This window comes from Schistocerca nitens, chromosome 5 (genome assembly GCF_023898315.1).
Source record: "Schistocerca nitens isolate TAMUIC-IGC-003100 chromosome 5, iqSchNite1.1, whole genome shotgun sequence".
Classification (NCBI taxonomy): Eukaryota; Metazoa; Arthropoda; class Insecta; order Orthoptera; family Acrididae; genus Schistocerca; species Schistocerca nitens.
Window position 1 is genome coordinate 759,673,377 of NC_064618.1, and position 12,713 is coordinate 759,686,089.

Sequence of the window (12,713 nt, forward strand, 5' to 3'; positions counted from 1 at the left end):
TTTCGAATGTTGTCATATCGCTAGTAAAGACAGATTCCCCTCGTAAGTGCTGTGGATTTAGTACAGACGTTTTGCAGGCACCATAGCAGTTTACGTCTGATATTTGAAATAAATTGTGCTCTTAGCTTTGAAGAGCAAAATGAACGAGCATGACGTCACAGAAGCTTCACGTCAGCATGTATTTACAATGTCTTTCATGTCACATCTCATTAAGTCGCTTAACACAGTACCGAACGGCAAAATTGGGGTTTTGAGTCACCATCCCTAATATGCATAAAATGTTAGAGTATAGTATCAGAACTGATGAGCTAACAATGGCAAAAGTTTGTCAATGGCCGAAGCAAACTTTATAACCTATGTTTTTGAGCAGTTATGTTCGGTAAATTACTGAGAAGTGAGACATCGTTTCAAAACATCGACAATTATTTGCTAGGAAAAATATGTACATTCATACACATCAAAGAAAGCTTCAAACGAATTAATGAAGCCTGTTAAACTTATCCATTATGTTTTTTCTTACGTAATTAATAACGTCATAACAATTGTATTTTACTCCTTCATTAAAGCTGACTTTTTTGCTTAAAATGTCATATGGAGGAATTAAAATGTCATATGGAGGAATTTGCTTCGTCTGCTTATGTTCTTATACATATACATTGTGGGCGTCAGCGCTGTTGTGTTATCGTAAAACACAAATAACTTTTCGCCTTCAGATATATGACCATGGTTGTGTAAGACAGTGGAAAAAATATCACACTCGTCATGGAACATCTCCAATTTGTCACTAAAACAAAGCGCTATTATGAAGATACAACAGTGCAAAATCCACTATTATAAGGAGAATGAGCGCGGCGAAAATAGGTTAACTTCAGATGTTAACAGACTGGTACCGTCAAAATTTTCTTCCCGAGAAACCTTGACGTACCGTGAAATGACGTGGCGTTCCGTTGACGACCTGTGCGAATGCCTCCATTCGAAAGGTATTGTAGAATGTTTTGATGTTATGTGACAAGACGGGACGTCACCTGATGGCGGATGTGAATTGGCGTTAAACAATCGATGTCGTCCCTAGATCACGTGACAATTCCAGTTTAATGTTGACAACATGCGCAGGACGCAATGCTCACTCCAGAGATATTTGTGCTCTATGGTCAACACCGATATTGGACTGTTGATGAGTGCAAACATGTTGCCTGGTCGGACGAGTCTCTTTTCAAATTGTATCGAGCGGATGGACGTGTACGCGTTTGGAGACAACCTAATGAATCCAAGGACCCTGCATGTCAGCAGGGGACTGTTCAAGCTGGTGGAGGCTCTGTAATGGTGTGTGGCATGTGGAGTTGGAGTGATATGAGACATCTGATACGACTCTGATAGGTGACACGTAGGTAAGCATCCTGTCTGATCACCGCATCCATTCATGTCCATTGTGCATTCCGATGGACTTGGGCAGTTCCAGCAGTACAATGCGACACCCCACATGTCCAGAATTGGTACAGAGTGGCTCCAGGAACACTCTTTTGAGTTTAAACACTTCCGCTGGCCGCCAAGCTCCCCAGACGTGAACATTATTGAACATATCTGGAAGGCCTTGCAACGTGTTGTTCAGAAGAGATCTCCACCCCCTCATACTCTTTCGGATTTAGGGACAGCCCTGCAGGATTCATGGTGTTAGTTCCCTCCAATACTACATCAGACATTAGTCGAGGCCATGCCACGTCGTGTTGCGGCACTACTGCTTGCTCATGTGGGCCCTACATGATATTAGGCAGGTGTATCAGTTTCTTTGCGTCTTCAGTGTATATTCTTACCAAATGACTCATATTCTGTTCGCAATGTGTAGTATGACAACTGCCAAGAATACAAAAAGAGAACAGAAACGTCAGTGATCGGACGGACAGTTCATAATTTTATGAAAAAAAGGGGACGAGGGAGAAAAAGCGATATTTGAACACGGATCTCCTACTTCGCAATCCAACACCGTGACCGAATAACCACGACGCCGAGGCTCTTCCAATCCGTTGGGTGTTGCACATCTTGAGCTTGCTTTGGCTTTTTTTTTCAGAGTTCAGCACACTTTCTTCCTGATTTCAAGCTTAATCTGTGTTCAGTTTTTGACGGACTGTCCACTGGACACTCTTACCACTAAATCTGAGGGGAGTGCGAGGGGGAATTTCCCTTTTAAGTTTACAATACGCGCAATATAAATAGTCAACCCCTTGAGTACGAGGTCGCAAAATCAGTCTTTAGTAAGGCTCATTTGAAAGTGTTGCGTTAACAGTTATGACAGGAAAAATATTAGCCGCTAATGACTCTCCACATGCATCAGGAGGGAGACAGAAAATGTGTCCGGAAGGTGCAGAGACCAACTTTGTATGTGCTGTGTGTATTAAACTTTAGAAAACGAATATCATTGGCTTACAAGAAATGGTCAAAACAAACCATTAACTTGCACCATGAACATCGAATGAAAATGACGCGCCACATTGATCGCAAAGCAAGATCGAAGGCAAACCCCTTGTGGGTTGCAAATCATGCAGAACGTTCAGCTAGGTGTTGACTCCTAAGGCTTGCATACAGAAACATACTGGTGTAAAGGAGTGATGAGAACTGATGGAACATGATGGCATGTAACCGAATACGAAACAGTCTGTTGTGGAGCTTACCGTGAAACTGTCTATCATTTAAGACGTAGCTGCAGATAGTGCGACAATATGTTTTATAGGTACGGAAAAAACATCCAGAGGCTGAATTTGTCCAGTGGGTCAGGTGGTATGAACTGCAATGTCACACAGTTTTCAGGAGAGATAGTTTGCTATCAAGGATGATCATTTTTATATGCAGACCAGAAATCAAGCAAAAGCAAGCTATTTTATCCAATTACTGGCCAAAAACAGTGCTCGTACCATAGTTGTAGTTCTCTTACGCCCGTTTTCCCACTCTTGCAGTGACGTAAATGTTTCCTACTGCCTTTGGAAGATCACGCACACGAAAATGAATGTTAGGGGACAGAGTACCTCCAACTACTCGCAGCACAATAAATAACTTTCCAGGCAATATACCACCCAGATTAACAGTCAGCATAATTGTATACGAATGCGTTAAGGTATTGATGTTAAGTCGATCTTGATACAACTCTTTTGATACCTCTAATTTCCAGGGTACCATTTACGTGCATTTCCTCTTCAGACCCCGACTGGTCGAAGGTGAAAACAAATTTCTTACTGAACGACGGAATAAGTTTGTTTACGTCAGTGCTTCCCACTGTTGAAGAGCAATTCGGGGATGGCAGTTGCATCTTTCAACACGATCGAGCAACTGTTCATAATGCTCGGCCTATGGCGGAGTGGTCGCACCACAATAACGTCCCTGTAATGGACTAGCCTGCACAAAGAGCTGACCTGAATCCTGTAGAACACCTTTGGGATGTTTTGGAACGCGTCTCCTCAGTGCAGCACTCCGTGAAGAATGGGCTGCCTTTCCCCAAGAAACCTTCCAGCACCTGATCGAACGTGTGCCTGCGAAAGTGGAAGCTGTCATCAAGGTTAAGGGCGGGCCAGCACCATACTGAATTCCAGCATTACCGATGGGTGGCACCACGAACTTGTAGGTCATTTTCAGCCAGGTGTTCGGATACTTTAGTTCACAAAGAGTATGTCGCGCGCAGTTTGATGTGCAGAAAGTAGTAGGTCACTATCTTGCACATCCTGTAAATTGTGTCGAGTATCCTTGAAACTCGCAGACATCAGTTTTGGTAACAAATACCGCTTATTCTCCCTTGAATGTCCGTAATTTTTCTTGTGCACTACACGCATGCTGCGGACTTATTCGAAACCTGTTCATAATTGTTTGTTTACTATACTGCGGATGATCTTCCATATACGTAATTATGTTTAGGACCCGCTGCTTGGACAACGATCGTCCTTAACTAATTTTCATTAGAGACGGGATTTGTGGCTCCCTGTCCGACAAGGATGGTGAACTACATGGCTGGACGCCTGTTTCAATATCACTTTCACTTGTTAAGCACGTATCGTCATCATTGCACTCCTCACGTATATTGTCCGCAAAGCCGAATGTATATGACACCACATTTTCCGCTGACTCATTTTGCAGAGACGCTAATATATCATTTGTCATTTCTTTGTCGCTCTGCGAAATTCCTTTCTATCGAAATGTCAACTTAAGCAACTGTTGTAGATATAATGAAATGTTCGCTTTGCTTATCGTTGCTATTGCTCTGCTTTGCATCACTGTAGCACCGCAATTCATCGTCGACTAAGCAGTTCAACTGCACTCCGTAGCCTCATACTGTGCTCGCCACTGAATACCTCCAGTCCCGCCCCTTTTTACCATTAGGAACCAACATTGTGGTTGCATAGTAGATAAATTGCGGGGCGTCGAATGCCTTTTACGATCATCGCACTCAAGGAGTTCCTTGATGATGAAGTTTGGTTTGTTGGGCGCTCAACTTCGCGGTCATCAGCGTCCGTACAAAGAAGGCGTTTCTTGTGAGAAGGCTATCGGTCGAGTGGCTTAAAGGAGTATCTGAACCCGTAGAAGTCGAATGGCCTCGGTCGGTAGCGACGGCTTTCTGTGCACAACTAACCTAGTCAGTCTTGGACAGCAGACAACACTGTGTTCATTACGTCTACGTACTCATAAACGAATGTAAACGTAACATTCGGAGTTAAGATCAGAGAAATATTGTATGCAATTGATAAGGAACCGTCACCAGCTCGACTCAATATTTTAAAGAACAAAAGCACATTTGCAACATATCAGCCCCAGAAATCGACCTCGCACGAAAATGTGGGCCGTAATTTAACCGTCTGTTGTACAGCTTTTAAACTTTAGCGGGCGCGGGATGTTTGTCACTCGCTCCGCATCATTACAGCTGGCTAATGCCCGAGCGGAGAGTACTGTGGATCTGAATAACCTGCCTCCTATTCGCGTGATTTCGAAGGTGAGGAAAGAGGAAGAAGGAGATGGATATATCTGCCCAACGTGTTTTGAAATATTTTCGTGTGTTATTATATGCAAAAAATAGGTAAGTAACACACATCCAATATTATTTTAACAGTACTCTCGTGTTGATAGTCTGCAGCTATAGATACGCGTCAAAATCAAAATGAATAAACCTGAGCAACTGAAGAATTATTATGAAATGTATTTAATGATTTTCGATTACAATTTATCGATGCCAGTCGTGTTGAAGAATAGTGCGTCTCCCGCAAATGTACTTCACTTTAACAGAGTCAGGTTTAAAATCCATAGAAAATAACGCACAACAGCGATGTTAATATGTTAATAACCAAACACTGATATGCTACGTCTTTATGACACACTCATTCGTTTCACTCATTTACACTGCGTTGGAGAATCGAAACATAAAAATGTTCATCGCAAAGAGATCTCTGGCGCTATCTACAGGTCAAAAATCGCACACTTTGACACAGTGAACAGGGCATGTTAAAGCAATATTTCACAAATTTCTTACTAACTCCACTGTTCAGTCTTGGCTCTCGTGCCTTAGGCGGCTAAGTGGGGCGGAGCGAGTGACAGTAGGTGCGCACATGTTTAAAAGCTCTGCATTGAGGTTATAATGGCGTACTGCCAGACCTATGGCCCAAATTTTTGGGAGGAATCGATTTCTGTGGCTGATATCTTGCTAGTGTGCTATTTTATCCTTAAAGTATGAGGTCAGGTTGATGATGTTTCCTTGTGAGTTAGAAGTATACTGACGAAAAAAAAAAAATCGTAACACCAAGACGGAGTTATACGACATAAACGAAAGATGGCAGGCGTGTATGTACACCTGAAAGACCGATCAAATTTAACACCAGTCGCTTAAGAGTGGGACTAGCAGCGCCACGATGAAGATGCAACTCAGGCTTGCATTAAGTACACTCTGTACCGGTCGTAGCGTTAAGTTACATCTGAGATTGGAGGTGGAGAGTTGATGTTAATCAAGAATGCCTGTAACGCGAGAAAGACGCCACTGTCAGCACCTCAATGAGTTCGAACGAGGTCGTGGAATAGGGTTGGATGTTCCTGCTACGATACTGCAGAAAGACTTGGCAGGAACGTGACTTCTGGCAGCTGTGATCACGCGAATGTACGACAGTTAGAAGATCGGGTTCCGAACGGCCACATGGGTCTACTGAGAGGGAAGACTATTGTGTTCGGCATACAGCTCTGTGCTGCATCTGCGGCAGCAATTTGAGCAGTGGTTGGAACCACAGTGACTCAACGAACTGTTACAAATCAGTTACTTCAAGGACAGCTCCGAGCCAGACGCCCTGTAGTGTACATTCCACTGACCCCAACTACCGCCGTTTGCGACTTTAGTGGTGCCAAGTGAGAGCTCATTGGAGGGCAGAGTGGAGCTCTGTGGTATTTTCCGATGAAAACTGGTTCTACGTCGGTGCTAGTGATGGTCTTTTGTTGGCTAGAAGATGGCCACTTGAGGCCCTCAACCAACCTGTCTTCGTGCTAGACACAATGCATCTGCGCCTGGTGTTATGGTCTGGGGTGCGATTTCGTACGGCAGCAAGAGCACTCTCGTGGTAGTCCACGCACCCTGGCTCCAAATTTGTCCGTCAGTCTGGTGATTCGTCTTGTTATGCTGCTATTCGTGAACAGCATTCCAGCGGATATTTTCCGACAGGATGACGCTCGCCGACGTTCAGGTGTTGCAACCGAACATGCCCTACAGTGTGTCGCCATGTTGCCGTGGCCTGCTCGATCACCAGATCTGTCTCGAATCGAGCACGTATGGGACGTCATTGGACGAAAACTCCAGCGTCATCCACAACCAGCATTGACCGTCCCTGTATTAACCAAACTAGTGCAACAGACATGGATCTCCATCCCACAAACTGACATCCGGCACCAGTACACCACAATCCATGTACGTTTATATGCTTGCATTCAACATTCTGGCGGTTACACCAGTTATTAATGTACCAGCATTTCATATACGCAATGACTTGTCTCGCGGTTACATTAATCTGTGATATTGCTATGTTAGTCACTTAAATATGTTACCTAGACAAATGCATTCCCGAAATTACATTACTCTACTTTAATTACTCTTTGGCGTTGTGATTTTCTCCGTCATTGCAGTTTAAATACCTTAGTTGGTTGGTTTGAGAGAGGGGACCAAACAGTGAGGTCATCGGTCTTAAGTACTCTGATATGTTCAGTGAACATACTCTTTACCCGTAGTATTGAAAAATGTGTCTGGTAGCAACAAAAAACAAGTGAATATCGTTGAGAGTCATATAGCGTCTTTCGACTTTTGTCTGAACAGCAGCAGCTATCAGCCACCAAATTGAGTGACTTCGTCGAGTGAACGATTGATACACTGCGCGTTTAGAGCTCGCATATGACATTTTTATGTACGCTACTTCGCTGGCTGGTTACCATGGGCATGGGCAGCAATGTTTTGTAGTGACTAGTATTGGAGAGGCAGCACTTACTCCGGCATGTGGTGTGCAGCGGCGGTCGGCAGCTGCCCCCGCCACCCCCGCGGTCTTCCCGCGCCGGCCAGCACGCAGACGGTGGTTCCCACGATCAGCAGTGCCAACGCTCCGCCTTGCATGGTTGTTGGTTGTAACCTGCAGAGTCCTCAGCGTCGGCGTCTCTCTACACTAGGTAGTCCGCACCTCTGCTTCTGCCCCCACCACGACGCGCACGCCAGATAACGAACGTCGCGGAATGGGCTGTCACCGAGAGATATATTTCATTAGTCGTGACGAACTCCTTCGGTCGAAATGGCCATGCCTTCTGGGTCGTCGAAAACTTGGCCACCGCCGTATCTCTCTACTTTCTTTTAACCAAAGGTTGCATTCAAATAAGGTGCGCAGTAGCTATGCTTATTTTATTAGTACACTGACGAAAATGGAAGTACCGGTCCGATATTAATCAAACTTTGTGTAGATGTTCGTTATATAACGCGTATTACATGACTAAACTTGCATTCTATTCATTGTGTCATCAGTACCCTTTCTTATTAAAGCGATATGATTGGTCGTTATTATTAAAATCAAAAACAAATATACCATCCACAAATACAATACTTATAAATTATAAAATTGCACACATACCTACATCTACACTCCGCAAACTATTGTGAAGTACATGACAAAGGGGGATCCCACTATACCAGTTACTAGGGATCCATTCACGTATGGAATGTGTTAAGAATGATTGTTTAAATGCCTCCTTGTGTGCTGTAATTAATCTAATCTTGTCCTCACCAACCCTATGAGAGTGATACGCAGAGGGAGTAATATATTCCTAGAGCCGTCATTTAAAGTTGGGCTTTCTCGGTATTGTTTATGTCTGTCTTCAACAGTCTGCCAGTTCAGTTTCTTCAGCATCACTGTCACATTCACGCTCGGATCAAACAAACCAGTGACCATTCGTGCTGCCCTTCTCTGTATACGTTCTATATCCTTTGAAGTCGTATTTGATATGGGTCCCACACACTTTTGCAATATTCCAGAATGGGTCGTGTGAGTAATTTGTAAGCAATCTCCTTTGTATACTGATAGTTCTTCTCCAGTCAACTACCAATAAACCAAAGTCTATCACCAGCTTTACCTACGACTCAGTTTGTGTGATCATTCCATTTACATTTCCCTTCAAAGTGTATTTGTAAGAGTTGGCCGATTCCAACACTGACTCACTGATACTACAGTCATAGGACCAAACGTTTTTTCGCCTTGTGTAGCATACAGTTTTACGTTTCTTAACATTTAAAGAAAGTCGCCAATCTTTGTACCACTTTGAAATCTTATCAACATCTGACTAAATATTTATGCAGCTTCGTTCAGACAGAGCTTCATTATGGAATTGTGAATTGTGTTTTATTCATCCCATGACGTACATTGTCAATCCATTTGGTTTACATACAGGAGACATGTCAAAAATTTATAATGCAGTTACAATGAATTTTACATTAATAACTAATAGCACTACAATCAATAATAACACTATAAGGATATTTCTTGGAATATGTAACGAATTGTATCCAGCTCAAATTTCCAGTTTGTCCTGCATGAATACATCAACTGAGTAATAACACTTCAGTGTCAGCACCTCATATATCTTTCTTTTAAGTGAACCTAAATTCATCTGAATCAACTTGTTCCCTTTTAATTTATTACAAATTTTCATTCCCATATATTGAGGTCCCTGGGCATACATTCTGAGGCGATGGGTGGGTAACATAAAATTTTCTTTGTTTCTAGTATCATGTAAATGGACAAAATGGTTTCCCTCTAATAATTCACGTCTGGTGTACAAAAATATAATAATCTCATATATGTATAAGGATGGCAGAGTTAATATTTTAAGTTTTCTAAATAATGGTCAACATGGTTCTTTGTGATCTGCAGTGCACATATTTCGAATGATTTTTTTTCTGTATTTTTAGTATCCACACTATGATTGTTGAGTTACCCCAAAAAACAATACCATACCTAACAATGGACTCAAAGTAGCTTGTATATGCTACTTTTCGTGTGTCCATGTTAGATGCAGTTGATAATATTTGATCTGCAAATGCAAAGCTGCTCAGTTTGTTTGCTAGGCATTCAATGGTGTGTGCCTGGCAGCTCAAATTTTTATCTACATTTAAACCTAAGAATTTGACTGAGTCAACTTCTTCTATATCTTGGTTATTGTGTAAAATCTTGAACTGTTCACATTTTGACTGTTTGGTTCTGAACTGCATTATGTGAGTCTTAGATATGTTTAGATTCAACCCATTTAGCTGAAACCAAGTTTCTAAGGTACTGAGGGTACTGATCACAGATTTGGGAATTTTTTCTGAACCCTGATCTTCAACTAAGATAGAAGTATCATCTGCAAACAGAACTGATGAGGAGCCGATATTTAATGGCAAGTCATCAACATAGCAGAGATATAGGACTGGGTCTAATATGGAGCCTTGTGGGACACCCTGACACATTTTTTTTTCCAGTCAGAAAAATAATATGCACCATTTGTAGAGACGCTAACTCTTTGCTTTCTGTTGGATAAGCAGGATTTAAGCTATTGTAGGACACTCGCTAATACCCTACTTTTCAAGTTTGCAAACAAGCGCCGGCCAGAGTGGCCATGCGGTTCTAGGCACTACAGTCTGGAACCGCGTGGCCGCTACGGTCGCAGGTTCGAATCCTGTCTCGGGCATGGATGTGTGTGATGTCCTTAGATTAGTTAGGTTTAAGTAGTTCTAAGTTCTAGGGGGCTGATGACCACAGCAGTTAAGTCCCATAGTGCTCAGTGTGGTGTCACTGCCAGACACCACACTTGCTAGGTGGTTGCCTTTAAATCGGCCACGGTCTGGTAGTATACGTTGGACCCACGTGTCGCCACTATCAGTGATTGCAGACCGAGCGCCGCCACACGGCAGGTCTAGAGAGACTTCCTAGCACTCGCCCCAGTTGTACAGCCGACTTTGCTAGCGATGGTTCACTGCCTACTTACGTTCTCATTTGCCGAGACGATAGTTTAGCATAGCCTTCAGCTATGTCATTTGCTACGACCTAGCAAGGTGCCATTATCAGTTACTATTGATATTGTGAATCATGTACCGTCAAGACCGATGTTCATCATTAAGGGATTAAAGTTAAGTATTCCACCAGCTATGTCCGTTTTTCTAAAGTCTAATTTCCTTGTCCTGTTCCAGACCTCATGCCAGCCTGCGTGAGCTAAAACGCGTGCCTTTCGGCCTCCTCTAGTAACACGGTGTTGGCTCTCCTGCCAACCACAACATTGGCGACGAGGCAAAACCGCGTTTTTATCGATATTGCCCTGATTTACTTGTGTAATGGCTTCATCACAATCTCCAGATGTACTGTCCGATTTTTATCGATTACAGAATTAGCAGACGCAGGCCTTACTGGATGCCCTTGGACAGCTCGTCCAGGGTCAACGTGCAATGCAAAACGATGCGGCAGCAGCCGCTCCACCGCTAACGCAGCCACAACACGCAGTTGCACCAACTTTTCGACCTTTAGATGCTGCACTGGAAAGCTGGACAGAGTGGTCACGCCAATTTGGATTCCATCTCGCCGCCATCAGAATTCAAGGTAACGAGCGGCAGCCATTTTTGTTGTCTTCAGTCGGCGTAAAAACGTACCGTGTGATAGTCAAATTATTTCCCCAACGCGGCGTAGCAACTCTGTCCTACGACGAAATTTTGTCTGCATTACATGCATATTTCAAAGAATCAGTCAATGTAGTTGAAAAAAGGTATACCTTCTTTCGTACAAAACGTATGGCAGGTCAGACTAATCGGGAGTGGGTTGCAACCTTGCAAGGCCTTACTAGGGATTGTGCTTTTGAGTGTCAATGTGGACTCCCTTATTCAGATACTACGGTACATGATGCAATTGCACAGAACATTTCTGATGTTCATATAAGGGAACAGATTTTGAAACTAGTCAATCCCTCTCTTCAACAAGTGATGGACATATTGGACGGCAGGTCACACTTGACTTTGCTCAGGAATCATTTGAAACTTCACCAGCCGTGTGTCAGGTTAACCGGCCCCCCGGGCGAGCTGCACGGAGCAGTAAACAGCCCTTGCGCCCAGCCGCACCGCTGCCGCCAGGCTCCCGGCCACGTGTGCCGCGCCGATAAGCAAATGCAGTGCTCAAATTCTGCCCGCGGTGTGCTACTAGACATTCGCGTGAGAATTGCCCGTCACGCCAAGCTATTTGCTTTTATTGTAATAAAAAAGGACATGTGCAGATTGTTTGCCAGAAAAAGCTCAGATCGGAAGCTCAAAACCATTCCAGGCCCTTTGCTTCGCGCTGGAATCGGACTCGAACCAAGGATACTCAGGCTCGCGAAACTTCACCCATGGAAATTCATGTAGTTCATTCCACTCCACTCAGTGCCACTCTCTCTAACAGTGACTGTGTTCGTCCCACAAATAGTGTGCATCGACATCGCCAGAAATCCCATCAAGTCGCAAGTGATTATGTACCAGCGTCAGTTCACGTTGCACGAGACAGTCGCTCTTGTCGTCAGCAGGACAATAAACTTTTTGTGGACTTGGACATTGACGGCAAATTGATACCATTCCAGCTCAATACCGGGGCTGCAGTTTCACTGATCAATCAAGACACTTACAAACTGCTGGGCACACCTCTGTTGTGTGCCACTAATGTTAAGTTAACTAGCTATTCAGGTCATGAGATCCCTGTGTTAGGACAGTGCAGCCTTCTTGCAACATACAAAGGACTAACAAAACTTGTGTCATTTTACGTCCTTCGTTCTTCTTCTGCAATGAACTTGTTTGGTTTCGATTTATTTCTGTTGTTTAACTTGTCTATAGTAAATCATGTGCTATCAGTGACCCTGACTGTGCCTTCAGACAGTGTTTCTCGTCTATGTGAAGAATTTGCAGACATTTTTACACTGGTCCTCAGTTGCGCTAAGAACTATGAAGCACGTTTGGAACTGAAAGTAAACGCGCAACCGAAATTTTTCAGAGCGCCCAATATTCCCCACGCATTGCGTGATGAGGTCGCAAAAACATTACACGATTTGGAATCACAAGGTGTAATTGAACGTGTGCAGGCTTCTCTCTGGGCATCACCCTTAGTAATTTTGCCAAAACCTTCAGAAAAATTGAAACTTTGTGTGGACTTCAAGGCAACAGTGAATCCACAACTAGTGATTACAACTTT

At 43.5% G+C, this 12,713-nt stretch overlaps 1 protein-coding gene across 1 annotated transcript in view; it reads right to left on the reverse strand.

The window, feature by feature from the left end:
• The window catches only part of LOC126260706 (pyrimidine-specific ribonucleoside hydrolase RihA-like), a 100,483-nt gene extending 92,877 nt beyond the window's left edge, over positions 1 to 7,606 (reverse strand). The window contains exon 1 of the mRNA XM_049958042.1: positions 7,485 to 7,606. Within this exon, the coding sequence (XP_049813999.1) occupies positions 7,485 to 7,606 (122 nt within the window). The remainder of the gene's footprint in view (positions 1 to 7,484) is intronic.
• Between the last annotated feature and the right edge of the window lie 5,107 nt (positions 7,607 to 12,713).